The following is a 26,240-nucleotide window of genomic DNA, read 5'->3' on the forward strand; positions in this document are numbered from 1 at the left end:
TTGTTTTTACTTAATAAAAGCACTTTTGCACCATCCCCATTGCATAGCGTAATTTGTCCTCATCTGTCAGCTCATTCGGTTACGTTATTACACAGCTTTTCCAGCGATTTTCAGTCAAAGACATCATTTACACAGTCTTTGCGAGTTGGAGGCAGTTGTGTAGTCTAACATTCCTACTGACTCACTCCGACAGAGTGAAACACGCTCGATTTTGTCTGAAGTTGTAGGGGTGAGAACTGACAGCCAATAATGCCACTATGAGGAATAAGGAATGCGAGTGCTTTGGACATCACAAACAGAAGATAGGTTTGTCTGTCCGATTGTCTCGTGTTTTATGTACTACGACAAAATGGGGGAAAGCATTATACAGCACTGGTGTGGTCTGGCAGAATGTTACCAGCCACCAGAAAGAGGCGAGCTTGCGATAATCTGAAAATGTGAAACTGTGCTGGAAAGTCCTTACCTGGTCGTCTAATCTGTTTCCTAAATGTTGTAAGACGATGCTATATAGCGCCTGACCTGACACAGATTGGACACGGGAGGCACGTGTAAAATAAAACAAATACTTTTATTTTCTTCGTCTGTGGACTACGCCTTCCTCGTACGCACAGACATAACACAGTCCCAAGCACAAGCATACTACTAATACACCGCACTTTCTTTCTCTCCTTGGCACCATCACTCCTTCCAGGCAACCTTGTCCTCCTCCACCCAACTCTGGCCGCTGAGTGGTGGTTGCTGGCCCCTTTTACAGTTCACCCGGAAGTGCTCCAGGTGCTTGATCACCGAGTTCCGGCTGCACTTCCGGGTTTGATGAATCTGCTGCCCACACGGGCTCAGGAGTCCCAAACACAGCGCCCCCTGGAGGTGCCTGCGGGGCCCAACAGGGCTGCACCCAACTCCAATTCCCAGGAAGCTCTGTTGGAAACCGAGGCACTGCTCCACCCCAGGGGGGTGGCCATCTAGTGTCCAGGAGGAGGTATTGCAGTGTCCAGGGCTGCTCCCCCTGAATATAGTGTGCAGGGGCGTCCCGGCAGGGCATGGACGCCAGCCAGCCGCCTGCCACAATGTGTAATCTGACATCCTCCACTAGCAAGATCAGCAAGTGCATTTGACAAGTTTGACATCCCCTACATGTGCAAACTGCTTTACTCTGATGATGTTTCACTGCAATGTACCCTTGGTCTGCTCCCAGTGGGGTATCAACCTGAGACTTAGTCTGCAAAATTTCAGTGATCTCAATTAAAAACACCCAAGAGATCAAAGATTAGCACACTTTGGACTGGGCTTCAGGGGATTGTCTGGACAGTCCATATTAACTGTTATCAGAAATACAGTTAAGAGCTGACGCTGACATAAGACAAGGCAATAACTGAGACAGTACGAGTCAGGACCCTGAGGTGTGACAGTATGGTATGCAGAACCAAATTAAATAAACTGCAAAAGACATGAGAAGCCTAAACTGTGGGGAAAATGTTGCAAAATGCAGAATAGAAGCAAATCACTCACCTAAAGGAATAGCCACTGGCATCAGTGGGCTCTCGTATGGGCCTTTGGCTGATGAAGATTCGATGACACCCCGCTCCGTGGGCTTCTCTGGCAGATGTTGCCTGACATGTGTTTTAACAGGAATGGAACTCGTCTGGGTGCGAGCAGACTTCATCTTGACGCCTGAAACAAGAAGCAGTATTATTAAAGACTAGCTGTCCCCCACGGCTCTGCCCACGTAGTAGTGAATAATGACAAACTTTAAAAAATCAATTAAAACAAAAAAAAATTTAATTCTGGCCAAGCAGAAAGTAAGTACACTCTAATATCAAATGTTGCCACTGTATTTGATCGTGTTCAGCTCTAACGGGAGAGCGTCCCTCGTGTGGGGAGAAAAGCACATGGCCGTGATATCTCTGCCAATGAGCAGCTACCCTGTAAAACACACGGAGCTCTGATCTCTCTCTCAAAAACATCAAATGTTACTCCTTAACAGTCTCTAGATAATGTCTGCTGAACAAACAGGTATTGCTAGCTAAGAGGAGGTGAGGTGCGCTCCAACACGTGGCGAGAGGTACAGGGACTTGAATGGAGGCTGGTGTGTGAGTGAGGAGGGAAACACCTCCTTCCCCATGGCCTGAAGTGTCTCTCTCGGATTTGTGAGAATAAATCGGTACTGAAAGTGAACTATGATTCTTAGCGCAATGAGAGAAGTCGCAAAATCAACCGGAATGTTCAAGCAAATTCTAGAAAAAAACCCGATCTAAATCCATTAAGTAGTTCTCTTGTGAAAAGCGGACAGACAGACAGACGCTGGATATACAGTATGTCACATGTCCACAATCACAGACACATCCACTGGCTGCATTACCGTGCAGGATAATGAACCCTAGTCTCATGTGTAACTGGTGAGCACACCAATCTAAGACTCCTGCATTTCTGTTTGTTAGTAATTTGTACAGAAATATAAAGTATCATGATATTTTGTCACCGTGATTACCCTTCCTCCATTCTGTTTCTCTTGTCGGTATCTGGATGTGGCACTTGGTGCCACTACTCTACTGCCAGGCTGCTATCCTGTATGTGGAAAAGGAGTGATGGAGTAATTGGATGGGAAGATTAGGGTTAGGGTTACGGCCAGCACAGACTCCACTACAGAATGACTGGGAGAGGGCAGGAGGCAAGTTGGCGGAGGTCTCTGGGACTGTGACTTTATATTTAACTTTCTCATTTCTGTTTATTCAGTTCTTATCTTGTTCTCTGTGTGTTTTAACAAATCTGCATTTATATGTGTACCAGCTCTATATGTAGTAATTAATATAATTTATACTTGTATTGTAACAGAATTGTTCAGAGCGCAGTGTGCCTGTTGACAGTGAGGAGTGCTATACAAAGTCGCATTTTATTGCATTGGTTTTCATTTAGGCATTCCTTTAAGGTGGGTTGCATGATTTACTTATAACCAGTGTGATTTTCGATGCTACTACTGGGCCGGTAACATCACTTTGACAGGCCTACCGAACTAACAAGCTAATTTAGAAAGAAGGTCCCTCTGGAGGTCGTAGAGGAGGAGAGAATGGAGGTGAAACTGATGGCCATTATGAACAATGCTGCAGATTCTCTCTCTGACGCACTATTATCAAGTACTTGTAGCCAACAAATTATTCACCATAAGTGTGTCGAGAAACGCTACTGGGGTCTGTCATATCTGCAGCAATGCACTTTTATAGTAATTCAACGTGATGTTTCTTCTTGTTTTTGCTTTGTGTCCTCCCACCACCATAACCTATTGTCTTTGTGGTGATGGTGAAAGCTTTAGATTGGTCAAAAATTTCAATTTCAGTTTTTGACGGATCTCGACGTTTCAGGGTCCCCCGATACTAAAAACATTGACATCTCGATGATGGGTGTGTGTGTGTCTGTGTCACAATTTCTTGAGGGCGGTCTAGAGCTAAAATGGCTGGACAGAAAAATACCAAACTCGAAACTTAAGCCTGTTATGAGATGACAAAGTGTTGATTCGTTTTTGAGCCAAATCGTGCAAGAGAAAGAGACACACTAGGCGAACCCACAAATACTGTAATTCTGCAATTAATTATGAATTCTCCTCGTCAATTGCTATTGTAATGACCTATTCTACAATCAGAAAGATCAGCAGCCGAGCGGTAAATAATTACTGAAATGTTAGACAACAGTACGGGTAACTTGGTTCCTATGGCACAAAGCCTACTGACGCTCATGTGCAAATTTTTTTGTAATTCTTAAGTGTATTTAAAAAGAGTGTTTTGATGTTTGTTATATTTCTTGAGCTTCTGTAAAAAAATAAAATATGATCTATGCACATATGCATAGTGCTTACAAAGTCAAACTTAGCTAATTGAAGTAATGGCCCAGCTGTCTGCCTACTCTGCTTTGTGCAGTTTTAACAGCTTACCATAAGATTGGTTTGCATAAAGGAGTACAAAGTGATGAAGGTGGAAGGCAGGAGATGCCTCAGACTGCCATCCCATTCCACTAACCTTTGACGCTCTCCACCACTCGAAGCCTTAGAGGTTTACTTTTGGGCGAAGGAGAACTGAAGCGCAGATATGGGCCTTTCTTGAGGGAGCTGCGATGGCCTTGATAAAGAGCTTTCCCATAAACTCTTTCAAGGTACTGCTCAGCCTCCATCTCTGACTTTGGCCCACGAAATGGCACCTGAAACATAAAAAAAACAAAAAAAACTAGAGGTCAGCTGCCACAATGGAAGAAAGATATGTCAAGTCCCAGAAAGCTGTACAATTAACAATGGGATATCTTTTCATAAAAATCAGCATTCTGATCTTGTGCAGTGATGTGGACTGCGAGAGAAGGCCTGCCTGTGATGACAGTACTGCTCTGCTAACATTACAGACTCTGATGTGACACAAGTGATGATAGTGTTGATGTTGTTGGAGTGTAGAGATTGTGTAGATTGGGACCAACTGAGAATAAACTACTATGACAGCATGCTGGATAATCCACCTCAATAAAAGGATACAATACCGGAGCACCTCAAGGAACTGTCCTGTCTCCCTTCCTGCTCACGCTCTATACAACACACTTCCAGCACAATACCAGCGCTTGACATCTACAGGATTTTTCAGATGACTCATCCATCATAAGTGGCATTAATAACAGAGACAAATCAGATTGCAGGAAAGTCGCAAAGAACTTCATCTTGTGATGTACCTGCAACTCAACATCAGCAAGACAAAAGTACTAGTGGTGGACTTGTGACATCCCAAGATGCCTCTGAGACCGGTCACCATTCTAGGGGGTCGGAACTGGAAGTGGTGCAGAGCTACAAGTACCTAGGGGTCCACACAAACTACAAACTGGACTGGTCAGACAACACAGTGGTGCTGGACAAGAAGGGTCAGAGCAGGCTGGACTTGCTAAGGAGACTCTCAGGTCTTCTGATGTGCGCAGCAAACAGCTGGAAACGTTCTATCAGTCCATAGTAGCCAGTGTGGTGTTCTGTATTGTGGTCTCCTGAGGAAGCAACCTGAGCTCAAAAGTCGGAATAAACGTCTCAGGTGCGCCTGCTCCATCACAGGGCAAACCCTGGACACACCGGAAGCCGTTGTGGAAAAGTGGATGGCGGCAAAATTGGATGCCATCATGAAAAATCTCCTCCATCCCCTCCAGGTGGCGCTCTCTTGGAACACTTTTAGCCACAGGCACATTCCACCATGGTGTGCTAGGAAGCACCTCTGGGGGTCTTTTATTGCCCACTGCTATCATGCAATTTAATGCTTCTACCTGATGTGCTCGTTTATTTATCGATTGAATGATTTTATTTGTATTATCTACCTTAAGAGTCTGTATCTTAATTTTTTATGTTTCTGCAGCTGTATGCATTTGAATTTCCCTGTGGGATTAATCAACTTTTATCTTATCTAAACCTAATCAGTGGAAAATTTCTCTGCTTGCGATGATTTCTTTGTTCACCACACATTTGCCTTTTGATACCAGCTGGAGATCTCAGTCAGCCCATGAACTAATGACTGCCGTTATGCTCACCTTCATCAGTGGCATCCGATGTGTAGTTTTCTGCAGTACAGTACTCTTCTCAGGCGGCTCCTTAACTGCTTTATGGATGCCACCATTACTTGGAGTTTTCCATTCCCTTGTAGCTGCTTTCATCTGTTTTTTTGGTTGGGACACATCTTTGAGTGAAGTCGTTTCTGTAGATCCTGTACTTTTCTGAGAGGGGGGCACAGGTGCTTCTGTCTTCCTTCCTTGCTTTTTTAATAAATTCTCTTCTGAAGCAAATTCGTCCTGTGAATGAAATGTGGAAGAGAGGGACAGTGATCCAGGTCAGGTCAGGTCAGGTCGTGGAGTATACACTGGCACAGCACGTTGCCGCACCTACCATATGACGAAACAGCTCGGGGGTCCTGGTTGGCAACCCCCACCCCCTCCCCTGGGCAGACAGGAGGTCCAGTCCCACCCTCCAGAAATGACTCACTATCTGCCGCAGCCAGGTGTTACGTGGGCGTCCCCCTTGGCCTGGGTCCAGCTACTCGGGTCCTCAACAATGAGGGCCACCCTCGGGTAATCACACAACATGTCCGCAATGCCATAACTGACGCTCCCTCACAATGCAGGTCATGTGCCTCATTCGGGACTCCATGAGCAACACAAAGTCAAACCAGCAGCCACCAAGGACCCTCTGAAGAGGCACACATGAAGGAGTCCAGTCTTCATCTCAGGTCACTGGATAGCGTCCATGTCTCGCAAACAGGAAGCACCAGGACTCTAAAGAATTGGACCTTCATCCTTTTGCATAGATATCGGGAGCTCCACACACCCCTTTCCGTCTAGTGACTTCATAAGAAGAGTCACATGAATGTCACTGCTGAGGTAAGTAAACCACCTCGAGTAAAAAACCAGCTTGTGAATGAAAAGTCATCCGGGCTACTTCTGTTTGTGGAGACCACATATTGCCGTTAATTTGTTCAGGGAACATGCATATAGTTACAATAAAGAAAAAAGAATACCTGGATTTGCTTATTGATAATATTGATCCACGCATCCACCGTCTTCTTGATCCGAACCTCTTCTGTGGGATCCCTAAAAGGTTAGGCACAAAGCGTTAAGAAATGTAAGACAAAAAGCATTTGAAAGAAAGACATAACTGTAAGAGGATGCTTGGAGCAAACGGAGCTAAATGGGAGATTGAAAACTGCCATATTATACTGCATGATGACAGGTGCCAGTGAAATAAAATCATCCACTCTTAGCACTTTATATGCTTGAGGACCCGTTTTACAGACCCCATTTAAACTTCTGAACTGTAAATGGAAATGAGGGACAGACATGGAGGAAACATTTTGATAGCAGGCAAACACTTTATAAATGTAAGTAATTATTAATTATTATCGACCAGTAACGGCGCACTGCTATAACAATAACGTGCAGTGAATACACTTGACTGATAGTTTTCCTCCTCTTTCTCTGTACGTTTATCATTCATTTGCTCAGAGGTTGATGCGCTTTACTGCTTCCTGAGCAGCTCTTCTTTTCTCCAACCTAGCGGCCCGCTTCTTCTCTTCTTTTGTTGGCATCTTTTCGAGTTAAAACTGATTAAGTCCGTGTTTGTGTTGCAATTACTTAGTACGTTTTCTTTAATTTTGCATTTAAGCTGGCACTTAAGTCTTCAATCTTCATCAAGAATGATTTAAGATATGAAGCGGTAGGAGAAGTGACAGCGAAGGTGGTAGGGATGAGAATGGCACCCGTATGCATGCGCCACCCTGCTGGCTGCTGCCGAAAGTTGATTCTACAATAAAGTAAAATAAAAATAAAAAGAGTAATAAAAATCATCACCTCAAGAGTGGACAGTAGATGTCACGTAGTATATGTGCACCAAATTTCAGGTCAATAGTTCAAACGGTTTGCGAGGTTCAGGCGATTTAAAATCCTGCACAGACAAACAGAGTCGATTCTCTATACCTCAAAGTCAATTTACAGTCGACTGGAAAATTTTCATCTTGTAGTTACATATGGAAGAAACTGCAAGGGAGCTACAGAGGTGGGGATTGTGCTGGTGATGTTACATGAATGTCATCATACTCAGTGCCTTCCAAAGAGACAAAGCATAAAACCAACTGTCTGCCATTTTTCTAAGGGCTTGTTACCTGACAAGTAGAGAAAGGAGAGGGCTTGACCAACATTCTAAAAACATACACAATAATCTCAATGATGTAAGTAATAAAACGTAGTAAGACAGCCAAGGAAATTTAATGTCAAGAGAACAGCAGGTGACCCACACGTACCTGTTGTTAGACAAGGCGTCCAGGTACGAGTGCAGTATGTCTCCACTTCTTGCCCGCATGATAGCATCCAGGTTCTCCTCCAAAATTCGACGCTTCTTCTCCACCTCGGTTAGTGTCCGCTTGACATCTTCAAACATCGACTCAGGCATTTGGGCTTTCTTGAGAAAAGACGGCTGCGGAAGTTGCGGCAGGTCGTCCTGTGGTGTGACAGCCTGAGAACAAAAGGCAGAGGTTTACATTGCGCTGCATCCTACAGTCTGAATGAAGAGCGTTTGAGGGGTGGGTTCCAAGAAATATCTGTGACGGTGCAGGCCCTGCTCCATGCACCCAGTTTTGGGAGCCTCTCGAGCCCAACACCATCGATAATGTAACCCGGAGGGAGCAGGCAGATGAGGACAAATTACACCTTCCCCTTGCTCCGTGTCTGAAGTGTGCAGTGCTTTTATTAAAACTGAAGTGTTCAAATAAATAGTGCAGTTCTCCATAGTTCCATAAATAAACCACAAGTGACAATTGGCGGTTAAAATCCATAATAAATAAATTCTTTAAAACGAGGTTAAAAATCAACAGGCTTTATAAAAACAACCCGGTACCTTCTTCCTTCTAACTGGCGGCTCCCCTGCTTCTCCCATACGGGCCTTGCGACAGCAGGTGCAGCTGACGCTCCTACTGGTCTGATAGCCTTCTGTCTCCTGGCTACGTACAGCTCACTCGCTGGACCGAGACTCGGGACCCCAGCGACCAGGGCGCTCATACTGGGGCTCTCCATCCCAAGCCTCCTTGACTCCCACTGCCTTCTCGGCCTTACGCAGTGAGCTGTCCATACTCCCCGGTCACTCCTGCACCTCATAACCGCTCAGCTGGAGCGACCACTTTCTACTGCCCCTCACCGAGTGTCGGCCAGACATTCCTCCTAAGGGGCTCTCCTCCCAGCTGCCTGCTCTCGCTCCTGCACCAACACTTAACACCTCCTACCTTCTCTTCTCTTTGACACCCCCCTCCTTGTTTCTGTCTCTCCCACACACCCAAGCAATCCCACCCCCATTCTCCTATTCAGGCCCATACTAATATGGCTCCATGATCTCAATTACGTCCCTTCACGTGCAGGTGCGTCTCGCCCCAATTACCTCATCAACTCCCTGCGGATGTGCAAGACTGTGCCCACGGAGACTGACACAGCCAGATGGATTATTTAATAAAAACCCAGCCATTCTTTCGTAGCTGCGGTCCCGCTATACCACAGTATTATTCTTTCACAAACTAAGTATACATTGCTTAAGAAAATGAAGGGAACACTTAAGTCATCCCAGTCTAACCCCAAGTCAGTGAAGCTTCAGGGATATCGAGGTGTCCAGTTAGGAAGCACAAGTTTACTGTGAATCAACGTCACCTGCTTTGGTGCAAATGACAGTGACAACAGGTGACCTGGAGAGACAACAATGAGAGACCTCCCTCGAAAGGGAATGGCGGCCACAGATAATTGCTCTCCCCTTATCCTTCCTGACAGATTTTTCTCTAGTTATACGTTTTGCTAGTGTCCTTGTCACTACTGGTAGCATGAGACCATTCAGGTTGCACAGGTAGCCCTTCTCCTCCTGGATGGCATATCCATATGTGCCGCCAGGTTTGCTGTGTCTCCCAGCATATTCTCAAGGGCATGGAGGAGATGGGCCAGCTGGAAAGGGCTAAAGAAGGGCATCAACCCAGCAGCAGAACTGGTTGCTATCTGCACCTTTGTGTGAGGAGGAACAGAAGCAGCGCTGCCAGAACCTACAAAATGACCTCCAGCTGCCTACTGGTGGGCTTTACAGAAGCATTTCAGATAACTGAATTGGCATAATACAGCAGGAATAGTGAGCCAATGTTTTACTTGGGTTCAAAGTCAGAAGGCCATGCCAATGCTCTCTCACCTGTAGCAGCCTTGGCATTTCAATGTTCAGTCTGCTGCAGTCACAAAGCACATGTTTGCAGTTTGTTTGTCCTGTGTGGGTAGCGGCATCCTTACGCAGATTGGGCAAGGGGGCATCCTGAGCTAATGTCTTCAGTTGTCTGCTGGAACTGCGGGGAAAAGAAAAACAAAAAAAGAGGAAAACGTCAACCAATCCTTAAATTTAATACAGCGCCCTAAATAAGGAAACAGAAATGCAATGTGAGTTACATTAACACGTGTTGTCCTTCAATACCAACAGACCAGTGCGCCTTGTGTACCACTCCGCCATCTCCCACTGGCTACAAATGCAGTAGAATTCCAAGAAACGGAAAACAAAGAAGCCGCGGCATTCATACGCAACAGGGCGAGTGTGATACTTACAAGGAGAAACTGCACGTGAAGAGAGAAGATGGCAAAGGGCACAGCCTGGCACACTTCCTCCAGCAATATGAGGCAGCTCACCACTCAGAAAGGCCATCATTAGGTTCATTTGAGTAAAGAGAGACTGAATGTGTGAAGCCCTGACTTTCTCGCTGAGGTGCCCTTCAGAAAGCGACTCCCAAGTAGTAAGGGACACAGTTAGGGTGAGACGAAAGAAGACAGTGTCCCCCAGATTACAGAGTTTTTATTTTGCTCACTGGGAGTATGAAACCAGTTGAAAGTTACCTTCACTTCCAGCAACAGGCACTATAGATAGATAGACAGACAGACAGATATGAAAGGCACTATATGATAGATAGATAGACAGACATGAAAGGCACTATATGGTAGATAGATAGATATGAAAGGCAGTATATGATAGATAGATAGATAGATAGATATGAAAGGCGCTATAGGAGATCGATAGATTGATATGAAAGGCACTATATGATAGATAGATATGAAAGGCACTATATGACAGATGGATAGATAGATAGATATGAAAGGCAGTATATGACAGATAGATAGATAGATATGAAAGGCACTATATGATAGATAGATAGACAGATATGAAAGGCACTATATGATAGATAGATAGACAGACATGAAGGGCACTATATGATAGATAGATAGATAGATTGATAGATAGATAGATAGATAGATAGATAGATAGATAGATAGATAGATAGATAGATAGATAGATAGATAGATAGATAGCTATGAAAGGCACTATATGATAGATAGATAGATCTTTATTTTTCCCCATTGTGAAATTTAGCTTTTTACAAAGCTCTATAAATAAATACAAAACATAAATAGGTAGACAAGTAAGTAAATAAATACACACATACACACACACTATGTTCTGAACACACACTGGACTTACTATAAAGCAAGAACATTTAAAAAAAAGAAAAGATCATTTCTGCCTTGGCTGTCACATTCACAGTGAGGCATTAGGCAGAAGAACTGCTGTTGGTATAAAGGACCCCCGTGGTGTTTCCTGACACACTTGTTGTGAATAATTCATTGCCTGAAAGTCCTCAGTGTGTTGGGTCACAGAGAGGATGCACAGCATTGCTCATAATGGCACTCAGTTTTGTTTTAATTCTCTCTTTCGCTACAACCTCCGGGGAGTCCACAGTGCGTCCCATAACTGATCCTGCCATTTTAATTAGCCTGTTTATTCGGTGGGCCTCTCTTGAAGTGATGTTACCAGCCTAGCACACGACACCGGTCACCACAGAGTTATAGAAGATGTGAAGGATGTCAATTCTCACATTAAAGGAATGCCGTCTCCTAAACATAAAAGCCTGCTCTGCTCTTTCTCTTATAGCTCCTCTGTGTTCCGAGATCAGTCCAACCTGTCACTGATGTGGACCCCAAAGTAACTGTAGGAGTGGACCACCCTTACATCCACTCTGCTTTATACTATGTTCACAATAACCCTTTGACACTTCACCCACCAACAGAATTAGAGGCAGCGCTTTTCCCACAGACCTCAGAGAAGAACTTAACTGAAGATGCCAAAGCAGAATAAACATTTCTTTAGTAAGCTGTCCGATGTGCGAGTGTGTGTGCGGGCAGCTGCTCATTCCCACCACCTGCTTGCTCTACATCACCCGGAAGCAGGCATCTGCTCTGGACAGTGTACACGGTGGAAAAGTGCCCAGTGTGAACTGGGACAACACAGCAACTCCGCACACAAAGCATGGTGGTAACCCAGACTTGGCCTCTCACTGCTGCACCAGTACTGTATGAATGAATCTCTTGGCTAAATCAAGAGACTGCAAAGGCAATTATGGGTACGTTCTGAAATCTCAATGGCAGCAGTGTCACTCACTGAATCCAAAGTGATGTCATTCTTTTTTATTTTTAAACGGGTCGCACTGCTGACAATGTAACAGGACTGAAAACGGTGAGAAGCACTGGGCACAAGCGAGACCACCTGGCATGTAACCACAGTGCCCCCATATTAGGGCCCAACTGTCATCGAGGAAAGCGTTAGAAGGTAAGAAGTTGAAAAACAAATTGGAGAACTTAAAACGATGAGACAGCAGGACAAAAACATAGCCTGGCTTGACAAACTCAGGACCCACCAACCCCTCAGATGACAAACTCAGTGCCTTGCAGGTCTCCTGTTTTATTAACCTGCACTTCTTATGCTGAACAGCAGAGGGTGCAAAAGTCCTGGCATTAGCCCACTGATGGACTCCTAGTAGGATTTTGAGCACTGTTGTTATCTCCTATAAGAAGTGCATTTCTATCAATGTCATCATCTGGTTTTAGGTAGCCAGCCGGCTTTAAGACAGACAGACAATTGATTCATATGACTGGCTGAAAAGAGTCATTTAAAACGAACGAATCGTCTGTGAATCACCCGTCAGACTAAGGACCCCTCTAAAGCAACTGGGACTGACTGCTTAAGTCACACTGACGTCAACTAAAAGATGGCCTCCCAATCTGCAACCAAACCGAGACATTAAAGTGGACACCCGTGGTGCCTCGACTCTTCTTTGATTATTGTGTCCTTTTCACACAATCAACATTTTCTTATTTTTTTAATTTTATTGTAATCATTCATACAAATCAATCAAAATAGGATTGAAAAACAAGTCGACCCCCACCCCTGAGAGAGAGAGCACAACGGGGTAAAACGTAATGCTTGTAAACATACCTAAATTTATGAGTTTAATAGGGCAGTAGAGACGAATGGAGAAGAAAAAGAAATGCGGAGATAATTGCTTCCTTGGTGCTTTAAGAGCTTATTCTAAAATTTTATTGATTATATCCTGCCAGGTTTTAAAAAAAAAATCTGTACAGATCCTCTAACTGAATATTTGATTTTTTCCAATTTCAAATAGTATAAAACATCGGATTCCCACTGACTTGAAAGAGGAGAGTTAGGATTCTCAACATTTTCTTAATTATCCAGTTAATACCAGTAGTACTAGGGTGTTGTACCGTGTCAGCCATTATGAATATAGTGAGAAGTCAAGCAAAATGACCCCTTTGATTGGCTAACTAAAAAGATTACAATATGCAGGCTTTCGAGGCAACTCAGGCCCCTTCTTCAGGTAAAATGTAGTCATTATGATCAATTAATCAATTACATTTTGCCAGCAACACCATCGTCAAATTTGCAGACGACACCGCTGTGGTGGGGCTCATCTCTGGGGAGGATGAGTCCGCCTACAGGGACCAAGTGGAGCGGCTGATAGAAACCTGTTCCTGAACACAATTAAGGCCAAGGGGCTCGTGGTGGACTTCAGGACATCAAACCACTCTACATCAGAGGAGACTGTGTGGAGAGGGGGTCAGACTTCCGCTTCCTGGGAGTCCACATCATAGGGTGTGAACACGGCTGAGCTGGCAAAGAAGGCTCAGCAGAGACTTTATTTCTTGAGAGTCCTCAGGAAAAACAACAACATCCCCCAAAAAGTGCTGGTGTCCTTCTACCGCTGCTCTAGGGAGAGTATCCTGTGCTAACTGCCACTGCGTGGGGTTTTCTAGCTGCACTTCAGCGGATCGTAAAGACGGCCCAGCAGATCATCGGCTGTCCTTTACCCTCTCTGGATGAACTGCACAGCTCTCGCTGCCTCAGGAAAGCGGAAAACATCTTAAAGGACTCCTCACACCCCGCTCATGACATGTTCCGATTGTTGCCATCAGGCAAAAGACATAGGAGCATCAAAACAAAGACTATAATAGACTGAATAGCAGTTTGTACCCTGTTGCTATTAGGGCACTGAATGCCACCTCATCACCTCCAATGCAACTTGTTGATTACAGTGCAATAGATGGCATCTTGTGCAGTAGAAGTGTTTCATGTGCAATAAGGTTTTATGTTGAATGTCTGTGTTCAACCTCATTTCTTATCTTATCCTTTCCTATCCTTTTGTAATTATTTTTATTTACATTTGTTTTTGACGCCGCAGGGACTGCACCTAATTTCATTGTATTTGTTACAACAAAGATATTCAGTGTGTCCAGGGGTGCTGTACAATGGCTGACCCTGCACTCTCACCTCTAGAGGTCATGTGAAAAGACAATTTCCCCTTGAGGAAATGAATAAAGTATATCAAATCAAAAATCAGAACAATCTGAAGATTACAGCAGATGAGCCACAGAAAAAAAAATTAGGGACACAGAGACAAGGTGTATCATGTGGTTAAAGGGGAAATTTCGGCTTAAATCTTGAAATGTCCACGTTAATCCCGTAGTTTATTTTATCATTAAAGTAGACTGTCGTAAACGTCATCATAAAAGCGACTCAGTTGTTAATCATTACGCACTTCTGGGGCTTCCTCCTGAACTGACAGCAGCAATTGCCGCACAGAACACATTAAATTTATGCACATTTAGGATCCTTAGATTTATACTTGATATCACTTTCATGATGAAATGCATTAAACTATGTATATTACATATTACAGATGAATACGGAAAATAATGAGGAGGTTGGCATAGTGGCTGCGCTGCTGTCTCACAGTAGGGAGTCGCGTCCCTGGTGTTCTCTGCCTGGAGTTTGCTGTTTCTCTGGTGTCTGTGAAGATTCGCAGTCATCCAGGTGAAATTATCTGGTGGTTGAGTCATGGCAACTGGACTTCTTCCTTGTTAGATAGATAAGTTTCATTGCTCATCCAAGCAGCTTCTTCACAGTCTGACTGTCTGAAGAAGATGCTTGGATGAGCAGTGAAACTTATCTATCTAACAAGGAAGAAGTCCAGTTGCCATGACTCAACCACCAGATGTTCCTCTGGTGCGTTTCCACATTGTGTTCCGGTTTCCTTCCAAGGACATGCAGGTTTGGAGATCTGGTGACACTAAAATGACGCCAGTGTATGTGTGTGTGTTTCTACTTACCTTGCGATAAGCTGATGCCCCGTCCAGGGATTGTTTCTGTCTCACACCCAAAACTTGCTGGAATGGACACAACCCTGGACTGCTGGGTGTAATCATTAAGCATCCATCCTTTTCAGAGAAAATGTGGAAAGGTGTCCTGGGAATTTAATAGATGTTTCAGGCCATTCACAACACAGCAAAGCCGAACGGTTTCTCACCGTGATGATATCTCACACTGCCACCTGGTGAAATCTTCCAGATTTATATGAAGTACGCGCGCGAGTATAAACGTGTAGCGGGGCTACATAATAACAGGTATTCTGTGTTTGTGCTGAGTGCGTTTCGTTTCATCGTCCTGTTTACTGTCCATTATATGTGCGTCAGTAAATTCTGTCCCTGTAAATGAAAAGGATGATCGAAAAAAACCGCAGCCCTAAGACGGAAATTACCTGTCAAAAAAAGAGGAGCGAAGGGGCAAAAGAGAATGAAGAAGAGAGGGGGAGAGAGAGAGAGAGAGAGAGGAGAAGAAGAGGAGAGAAATCGAGGAGCGAAAAGAAGACAATTGGGCCATTCATTTACCAACTCATCACTGCCGATCATTGCTTTATTCTACTGCTTGCTTTTTCATCATCACGACAGCCAGCACTGAGGAACCCCGGGGTTCGGATTCATCCCAGCCATTGCCAGAACTTTCACAGTGAGGAGGACAGTAACATTACAGCCAGTATCAATACAGCCGGACTTTATTAACATTGGACTCATTTATCACCACATTTCAATTGCTGTGTTTGTATTTATTGTTTAGGGGCAAGGGAGGGTTTCTGTAAACATTTGTATATTCATGTTTTTATATAGTAATTAGTCACTGGTATCATTGGGATAGTGGTGTTTTGCGAGCACATACCTACGTTATTGAATACTAGCAAAACACCCGCGCTTCGCAGCGGAGAAGTAGTGTGTTAAAGAAGTTATGAAAAAAAAAGGAAACATTTTAAAAATAACATAACATGATTGTCAATGTAATTGTTGTAGGCTCATTTTAGTATTGCGAGTGAATTTGATGATTGTAAAGAGTTTATGATTGTAAATGTTGTGTACGAGAAATGCACATTCTTAGGATGCAAAGATCTCTTTGTAAACAACGTTTGCAGACTTCCTACGTATATTGGAGTCGCTGAAATAGTGAGGAGCGGTTTTTCCCTAAAGGAATGAAACCGCCAAAAGGAGAGGTCAGTTTCCGAAAGTTCATTACGGCATAATGGTGAGAACTGCCAAAAACGAGATGTTATTTTCGAAAGTTCGTTACTGGGCACGGCGCGAAATGAAACATACTTAACGTTTGTAAGTACAGTGTAAAGGATGAGCATGGGAAATTTGGGTTTCCTATGTATATTGAAAGTCACAGAAATAGTGAGGAGGGGTTTCCCCTATCTGTATATACAGTTATGGGGTACACACGTTTCCTCCCCCTTGGGTGTTGTAATAGGACATAAAACATACCTAACTTTTGTAAGTATACTGCAAGGAATGAGCACGCGAAATTTCAGCTTCCCACCTACACGGAAAGTGGGAGAATTAGTGATGAGTCAGTGAGGGCTTTGCCTTTTCTATGTATAGATTTGTTTGTCCTTATCTTCTTCTTTCGGCTGCTCCTGTTAGGGGTGGCCACAGCGGATCATCTTCTTCCATATCTTTCTGTCCTCGTCATCTTGCTCTGTCATACCCATCACCTGCATGTCCTCTCTCACCACATCCATAAACCTCCTCTTAGGCCTTCCTCTTCTCTCCTTACGTGGCAGCTCTATCCTTAGCACCCTTCTCCCAATATACCCAGCATCTCTCCTCTGCACATGTCCAAACCAACGCAATCTCGTCTCTCTGACTTTGTCTCCCAAATGTCCAACCTGTGCTGACCATCTAATGTCCTCATTTCTAATCCTGTCCATCCTTGTCACACCCAATGCAAATCTTAGCATCTTTAACTCTGCCATCTCCAGCTCGGTCTCCTGTGCCACTGTCTCCAACCCATATAACATAGCTGGTCTCACTACCGTCCTGTAGACCTTCCCTTTCACTCTTGCTGATACCCGTCTGTCACAAATCACTCCTGACATTCTTCTCCACCCTGGCTGTACTCTTTTTTTCACTTCTCTTCAACAATCCCCATTACCATGTACTGTTGATCCCAAGTATTTAAACTCATCCACTTTCATCAACTCTACTCCTTGTATTCTCACCATTCCACTGACCTTCCTCTCATTTACACACATGTATTCTGTCTTCTTCCTACTGATCTTCATTCCTCTCCTCTCTAGGGCTTATCTCCACCTCTCCAGGGTCTCCTCAACCTGCTCCCTACTATCGCTACAGATCACAATGTCATCAGCAAACATCATAGTCCACAGGGACTCCTGTCTAATTTCGTCTGTCAACCTATCCATCACCATTGCAAATAAGAAAGGGCTCAGAGCCGATCCCTGATGTAATCCCACCTCCGTTACTCTAACCGCAAACCTCACCACGGTCACACTTCCCTCGAACATATCCTGTACAACTCTTATGTACTTCTCTGCCACTCCCAACTTCCTCATACAATACCACAACTCCTCTCTCCTCACCCTGTCATATGCTTTCTCCAGGTTCACTAAGATGCAATGCAACTCCTTCTGGCCTTCTCTACACTTCTCCATCAACACCCTAAGAGCAAACATCACATCTGTGGTGCTCTTTCTTGGCATGAAACCATCCTGCTGCTCACTAATCATCACCTCACTTCTTAACCGAGCTTCCATTACTCTTTCCCATAACTTCATGCTGTGGCTCATCAATTTTATCCCCCTGTAGTTACTGCAGTCCTGCACATCCCCCTTATTCTTAAATATCGGCACCAGTACACTTCTTCTCCACTCCTCAGGCATCCTCTCACTTTCCAAGATTTATTTGTCCTTATCATTTACAATATATTCGTGTTGGATTTTACATTCCTGTGTACTGTTTGCTGGTTATTTCATCATGTGGGGGGAAAAAAAAGTACAACTTGTACAGAGTACGGCTTGTTATTAGATCAAGAAGACTCAGGTTATCCAAGGAATAGTCTTGGTAGTGTAGTAGCCGGTCTGGGTAAGGGGTCGGCCGTTACAAATGGTACAACACTTGCGTAGCATGAGAGTCCACAGGCGCACACGTTGCGTGAACTATAAACTGGCCCTTAGACTTTGCTCTACCAACTCATCACCATGACCCATGAACTCTCAATTTACAGATCATCTTATGAATTGTTATAAGGTAGCTAATCTGCTTTGAACAATCAAAGCCACAAAAATACGAAAGAAGCAGAATCAAAGTGACAGCAACTTAAACGAATCCTGGGAGAACATTCTAAAACACCTGTGCAGGACGCGTCTCAGGAAAAGCGCACAACTAACTTTAGCAGCTGGATCTTGTTGGAGGCGCCATCTTCACATTTGAGCATGTCGCCGCACGCATGCTGCATCCTTCACTGTTGTTAGTAACTGACCAAAGCAGGATACCCCATTACTCCCTCCTCCTCCTCTTCCTCCAAGAAATGCATGCATATGGCATTACGTAACTGTAGTGGTTTGACTGCTTCACAGGACTGAAGACCCCGGGGACATCAACTCGTACACACCAGCGTCACACTCCTGAAATGTGAAGAGTGGTTGCACACACACACACAGTCACTGCCATCCCCTCCCCCTTCACTCTGCAGCCCGAGGTGGGGTGGCAGTGGTGGGGTGGGGGGGCGTTGGGAGAGAAGAGCTAATCAGAGGCAGCTGTCTCCTAGCAACCAGGCCTTCCACATTTGGAAAAGCACAAACAGCTGAGCAGGCGAGGATATTTCTGGCCTATCACTCCTGCTCACCTCATCAAGCTGACATCAAATCCTCCTCTTGGGCCCCTTGCCATTCATTAAATGCCCAGCAGACCGTGCCTAATAGCGTGAGGTAAGAGGAGCGGGCGAACGTGACTGCATGGAGACGGAAACCATGCCGCCCCTTTAAAGCCACCCTCGCTTTTAATTAGACGAGGAAAGATGTGGCACGGGTTGGGGGGGGGCATGTTCTCTCTGTGGGGACACCCCGGTCAGAAAAATCCACCCAGTGAAAGGCAAGTAGGTAAAAATGTATGGAGTGAATATACAAGGAATTTAAAATGTTTTGAACTGCTGCTAAGAACGGCGAGGCTCATTCATTATGACCACTTTTGGTTCTTAAGGGACTTGGTCAGCCAACATCTGTCCTGCCACTCCTCACTTCCTTTAGCCTGAAGTGAATAATAAAATAAAAAGAAACGCATGGGCGAACACTACAATACTTGGTGACTCGTGTTAAAAGCGAGTCACAACTTAGACCTGCCGTGGCCATTTTGGCTTTGCCTTTTATGACCTTCTACGTGACGACAGCATTGCTGAACCAATGGCCATGGTCTCGTAAGAGAGATCTCCAGTGACACTGCGGATCTTTGTCTTTTGGATTCTGCTCACTCATCTATGGGTACACTATCAGTCAAAAGTCTGGACACCCCCAGAAATGTTCATGTTTTTAATAGAAGTTGATACACTATATTGACAAAAGTATTGGGACGCCTGCCTTTACTCACACATGAACTTTAATGCCATCCCATTCTTCATACATAGGCTTTAATATGGAGTTGGCCCACCCTTTGCAACCATAACAGCTTCAGCTCTTCTGGGAAGGCTCTCCTCTCCACAAGGTGAATGAGTGTGTTGATGGGAATTTGTGACCAGGAGAGCATTTGTGAGGTCAGGCACTGATGTTGGATGAGAAGGCCTGGCTCGCTCACAATCTCCGCTCGAATTCATCCCACAGGTGGTCTATCAGGGCTCTCTCTGTGCAGGCCAGTCAAGTTCCTCCACACCAAACTCACTCGTCCACTTCTTTATAGACCTTATTTTTGTGCACTGGTGTGTGCCCGGTCATGTTCCTATCCCCAAACTGTTGTACACAAAGTTGGGAGCATGAAATTGTCAAAAATGGCTTTGTATGCTGAAGCATTAAGAGTTCCTTTCACTGGAACTTAGAGGGCAAGTCCAACCCCTGAAAAACAACCCCACACCATAATCCAGACTTTCCACTTGGCACAATGCAGTCAGGAGAGTCCTGTTCTCCTGGCCAGACTCGTCCATTGGATTGCGTGATTCGTCACTCCAGAGGACACGTCTGCATTGCTCTCGAGTCCAGTGGCGGGTGGTGGGCTTTACACCACTGCATCCGACGCTTTGCATTGCACTTAGTGATGTCAGGCTAGGATGCAGCTGCTCGGCCATGGAGACCCCATTCATTCCATGAAGCTCTCTCTACGCTGCACTGTTCTTGAGCGGTCTGTGGATATGGGATTCTGCAGAAAGTTGGCAACTTCTGCACACCTCAGCATGTGCTGTCCCCGCTCTGTGATTTTATGTGGCCTACCACTACATGCTGCTGTTCCCAATTGCTTCCACTTTGTTATAATTCCACTAACAGCTGATCGTGAAATATTTAGTAGCGAGGAAATTTCATGAATGGACTTCTTGCACAGGTACCACACTTGAATTCACTGAGCTCCTGAGAGCGACCCATTCCGTCACAAGTGTCTGTAGAAGCGTTTGCATGCCAAGGGGCTCAATGTTATACACCTGTGGCCATGGAAGTTACTGGAACACCTGAATTCAATGATTTGGAGGGGTGTTACAATACTTTGGGCAATACAGTGTATCTTTTTTTATTGAGATGCTATTAAATTGACTTAAAAATATAGCCAAACCATTGCTAGTGTTTGTGTAAAAATGGCCATTACTGCTTGAGATGACTGATTTTTAGTTTATTATTCACAGCCCCATTTTCAGCAGCTGATCCTTCAGTGCCCTAATGGTCAACTGCCTTAGCTTATCCTTAATTAGTCTGGTGTTAATGCTAATTGGTTATTAGAGAAACCTTTGTGATTGCATTAGCACCACTGAATCCTGTTATTCTGTTCACTTGGGTTGCAAGGTACCAGCATTCCCAATACTCACTTCTAGAGTCAAAATTGGCTGAAATGAATCCGCTTTCACAAAAAAATAATGTCAGTTTACCGTTTGTTTGCTGAATGAAGGCCATTCCATGTGACACGTTGCCAAGATGCTGAGCATTTCGTACAAAGGTGTCTATTGCTGTCTTCTGAAAGATGAGGGCAAACTGGATCTGACCAGCACAGGAGAAGAAGGGGAAGGCCCAGATGGGCATCAGAGTGTGTAGTGGGGGCAACAAATGCTTTTACTTGTCTCAGTTGGCGTCTTCCTTTAAAATACACACCAAATACCAGTGTTGTCTGCAGCAGAGAAATGACGACTCTGGGATGCCCGCCTAAAGAGGCAGAGTTTCAAAGAACAAGCCATAGCTGAAACTGGCAAATAAAAGTTTAAAGTGGGCAAAAGACTTCGGACAGATGATGACTGGAAAAGAATACCATGGTCAGCATCCCGGAGTCGTCTTTTGTCTGTTGCAGACAACACGGTGTCACAAGAATGGGCAGGAGACATAAAAAGGTTTGGGGCAGCCACCCAAATATTAAGCGCTGGCTGCAAAAACGGTTGGATTTTTGTAGAGTTGTGTCTGGTTCAATGTCCAAAACAGAACTGATGACATGTGGCAAAGATGGCGGCTTTAAAGGTCTGGACAGGAAGTGACAGCATCATAGGCCCTGGAACCGGAAGTGAAATCATGACAGGGTTCTGGGCAGGAAGTGTCGTCATCATGGGTGCCTGAACCCTGTGGAATTTCTGCAGAGGATTGAGAGAAAAAGTCAGTGCACCTCGCCACCTCCTGGTCAGATAATGGAATTGTCACTATTTGAGCTCTTTAGCTGCCTCCCATGCGCAAATGTGTTACAACTGGTTTTTGGTGTGTATTTTAAGGAAGACGCCAGCGGAGGACCTGTAAAGCATTTGTTTCTCACAACACTCACTTTGAAGTCCATCTGGGCCTTTCCCTTCATTTTCTTCCCTAGTTAGGTCCAGTTTGCCGCCTTCTCTCAAAGCAGTAATGGACACCTTTGTATGAAATCTTTAGTTTCTTGGCTATCAGTCACAGGGAATAAGCTCCATTCTGCAACACAAGCAATAAACGGACATGTTCCTTGAGAAAACTGTTTCATTTTGGCCATTTTTGAACCGAGAACTGAACTTTAGGAATGCCAGTACCTTGCAACCCAAGTGAACAGAATAAAAAGATTCAGCAGAGCTAATGTAATTACAAAGATTTCTCTAATAACCAATTAACATGTAAACAGGACTAACCAAGGAGAAGCTAAGGGAGTTGACCGTTAGGACACTGAAGGAACTTCTGCTGAAAATGTCACTTTTAAAAAGCAGTAATGGCCATTATACACACTAGTAATGTCTTGGCTATATTTTTAAACAGATTTAATGGAATCTTGATAAGATAAGGGATCAGTTTCTATTTCTGGGTATGTCCCGACCGCCATGATTGGGTTTGAAAACAATTATCAGTTAAGGAGCTTAGCATGAGGTGATTTGCCAGACACTGAGTGAGCCCCTCCTGTGGCGGCAGCAGATGTCATTTATTTAAGCCCTGTGTGAGTGGGCTCATGTCCTGGGAGCCCAAACTACCATACTTAGCTCAAAACAGACCAGAGGCCTTGAGTTCCCATCTTACTGCAGCTGTACAACATGTTAACACGCCACACTGGAAACCCTTTGGTCCCTCAATATTTGCCTTCCCTCTTTTTTACCAGTCAGACACTTTGAGGACTGTTAGGACTACAGAAACAAAACACACTAAACAAACAAAAACTATTCGTCTTAACAAACAAGTGAAGAAAAAATAAAATGAATAAAAACACTGAGTGGCCATTTCAATGACTGTGTGCTGAATAGGACTCAATAGGATCCGTGATCACCTGCTCACCTACCAGCGACCAGAACAGTCTGGTTTTACGCCTAAGAAGATCTACCATTGATCGCATCCTGGCACTGAGGGTTCTCTTGGAACGCAAGCGCGAATATCGGCAGAGTTTCTTTGCAGTCTTTGTCGATTTTCGCAAAGCGTTCCACTCAGTTGATCAAGCTGCCCTGTGGGACATGCTGAGACTTTGTGGGATCCCCTCGAGGTTGCTGGATATCATGGCTGGCCTGTACACTGGTAACTGCGAGTGCTGTGCAGAGTGGAGGCAGGACCTCTGTGTTTTTCCCAGTTGATTCTGGGGTTCATCAGGGGTGTGTTCTGCTCCTACTCTGTTCAATACTTGTATGGACTGGGTGTTGGGCAAGGTCGTAGGGTCCAGCAACTGTGGGGCATCTGTTGGTGAAAAAAGATTCACTGATCTTGACTTTGCTGACGATGCTGTGATCTTCATGGAGTCAATGGAGGCTCTGATCGGGGTGCTCGAGAGACTGAGTGAGGAGTCTGAGTGTCTGGGCTTGCGAGTGTCCTGATAAAAACCAACAGCCAGGCCTTTAATGACCTCTTGGGCACGGCCATCAACAGTGTGTCTGTCTGCAGAGAGAGTGTCGACCTCGTCATTGAGAGGTTTACTTACCCTTGGCAGTGACATTCATATCTTTGGTGACCCTTCCTATGAAGTCAGTAGACAGATTGGGAGAGCATGGGGGGGTCATGAGGTCACTGGAAAGGGGTGTGTGGCACTCCCGATATCTGAAAAAGGACAAAGGTCCAAGTCTTTAGAGTCCTGGTGCTTCCTGTCTTGCTATATGGTCTTGAGACATGGACACTATCCAGTGACCCGAGACAAAGACTGGAGTCCTTTGGTACTGTGTCTCGCCGGAAAATCTTTGGGTCCCGCTGGTTTGACTTTGTGTTGCTCATGGAGTCCCGAAGGAGGCACATGACCTGCATGGTGAGGGAGCGTCAGTTACAGCACTGCGGCCATGTTGCGCGTTTCCCCGAGGGTGATCCGGCTCGTAATACCCTCATTGTTGGAGACCTGAGTGGCTGGATCAGGCCAAGGGGTCACCCACATAACACCTGGCTGCGGCAGATAGAGGGTCATTTCCGGAGGGTGGGACTGGACCGCGTGTCTGTCTGGGGGGTTGCAAACTGGGATCCTGAGTTGTTTCATCGTGTAGTGGGTGTGGTGACAAGCTGTACCAGTGCATGCTCCCCAACTTGACTTGACTTGTGCTGAAGACCATGGCAGTAAGGACTTTGTTAGACAGGTAAAACCCACACAGCAGACAGAAGCAGCCGTCAACCTATATATAAACAGCCAATATTATATATAAAATATATATATAGTCACAGACATGCACATGGGAGGCAACTGAAGGGCTCAAAAAGGGATAATTCCATGCCAGACCAGGGTGTGGCAGAGTGCACTGATCCTTCCTCTTTTTTTATCGGCAGACCAACCATGGGAAATTTTGCCTAGACTCGATGACATCACTTCTGGTTCTGGGGATGATGACATCACTTCCTCTGGTCGGCCAACTTTAAAACCGCCATGTTTGCCTGTCTGTTGCTGGACTGAAGTCTGTTGAGACTTGTTTCATTTGAACCAAACTTTCATTGCTGGCAGCCTATTTCAAGTATATGGGTGGCTGCCCCCAAACCTTTTTCTGTGTTTATCAAATCCTTTCACTATTATATATATATATATAGAGATAGATAGATAGATAGATAGATAGATAGATAGATAGATAGATAGATAGATAGATAGAGAGATACTTTATTAATCCCAGGGGGAAATTCACATACTCCAGCAGCAAAAAATATTAAATTAAAGAGTAATAAAAAATGCAGGTAAAAAACAGACAATAACTTGAATAATGTTCAACGTTTACCCATACAGTTTAAACAAAAGAAGATTAAGAGGTGACATGATTGAAGTGCTTAAAATTATGAAGGGAATTAGTATAGTGGATCGAGACGGTGACTTTAAAATGAGTTCATCAAGAACACGGGGACACAGTCGGAAACTTGTTAAGGGTAAATTTCGCACAGATATTAGAAGTTTTTCTTTACACAAAGAACCATAGACACTTAGAATAAGCGACCAAGGAGTGTGGTAAACAGTAAGACGTTAGGGACTTTCAAAACTCGACAAGATATAAGTGGATAGGACTGGCGAGCTTTGTTGGGCTGAATGACGTGTTCTCGTCCAGAGTGTTCTAATGTTCTAATATATAAATATATAAATAAAATATCCTTAAACAAATAGCTTGTCACCCACTGTGACTCGGCAGAAGCACAGGGTATAGGATTTGGAATTGAGGTAAAAATGAAGTGACAGTGCTGCTCAACATTAACAATAACCCAACACGTTAAGGAAAAGCATACAAGGCTAAAGAAAATCCTGACAGGGCCCAAGAGAGAAACGGACTACAAAAAAATACACACAGTGTTGGACTTACGTAAATTAAAACAAGGGGAAAGCATCAAGAACTACCATAAAACAGAGGAGTACGAGTCAGAGAAGCGCTGAATAGGACCCGATTTCTTCGGCACCTTCCACAGAAGGAGAAATGAGAGAGGCAGCCACTGTTCAGTTCAGGGAGCTTGTTGCCCCAAAAATCTCACCCAGCCCTTCCACTTCATTTACACGACTCAGTAGTTTTTTCCACTAATCCTGTAATTCTTATTATAAAGGAGTGCTTCCCAGTTTCTTTACTGAATGCACTTCCACTTCCTCTCCACTAGGTGTCCTCCAGTATGTAACTTACAAATTCTGTTGATTCATTTTTATGATGCCTTTGACAACCCTGAGCACATGAGACTACCCACGCATTCTGCTCCCTCCGCCAGTCAAAGCAGCCCTCCTTCAATCCAGGGATGGGTTTCTTTGCTCCTGTTTCAGAACTGCTCACAAACTCCTCAGAGGCGGCCTCACTACTGCTACCTTACTAGCCGACTGCAAAATCTCCTGATTTCTGCTTCAAAGTCTTTCCTACGTCACTTAACTATTTTTTTTTTTCAGTTGCTTCTGTTCGTTGCCTTGGTGATGTGAATGTAACGCGCCAAACCTTCTTCGGGCGAGTCTCTTCTTCACTGCAACCTGCTGCATCGGGATACACCAAGGATGCCCAGGGGTCTTTCATAAGCACAGAGAGCCGGGACCTCGGTTTTATGTCTCATCTGAAGAACGGTGCCATTTTTACGGCACAGTGTCCCCGTGCACTGAGATCCACATTCAGACCACAGAGTAAGCGCCCCCTACTGGACTCAGCAACACCCACCACGGCTTAGTCATTCTGGCGACCCCTGTCAAATCATCCTCTG

At 44.7% G+C, this 26,240-nt stretch overlaps 1 protein-coding gene across 1 annotated transcript in view; it reads right to left on the reverse strand.

The window, feature by feature from the left end:
- Positions 1-26,240, reverse strand: part of kiaa0586 (KIAA0586 ortholog) — a 210,980-nt gene that overhangs the window by 76,786 nt on the left and 107,954 nt on the right. The window contains exons 9-14 of the mRNA XM_028822337.2: positions 9,701-9,848; positions 7,791-8,002; positions 6,513-6,585; positions 5,533-5,790; positions 4,008-4,185; positions 1,510-1,671 (exon numbers count right to left, since the gene is read on the reverse strand). Of these exons, the coding sequence (XP_028678170.2) occupies positions 1,510-1,671; positions 4,008-4,185; positions 5,533-5,790; positions 6,513-6,585; positions 7,791-8,002; positions 9,701-9,848 (1,031 nt within the window). The remainder of the gene's footprint in view (positions 1-1,509; positions 1,672-4,007; positions 4,186-5,532; positions 5,791-6,512; positions 6,586-7,790; positions 8,003-9,700; positions 9,849-26,240) is intronic.

This window comes from Erpetoichthys calabaricus, chromosome 16 (assembly GCF_900747795.2).
Source record: "Erpetoichthys calabaricus chromosome 16, fErpCal1.3, whole genome shotgun sequence".
In the NCBI taxonomy this organism is placed as follows: Eukaryota; Metazoa; Chordata; class Cladistia; order Polypteriformes; family Polypteridae; genus Erpetoichthys; species Erpetoichthys calabaricus.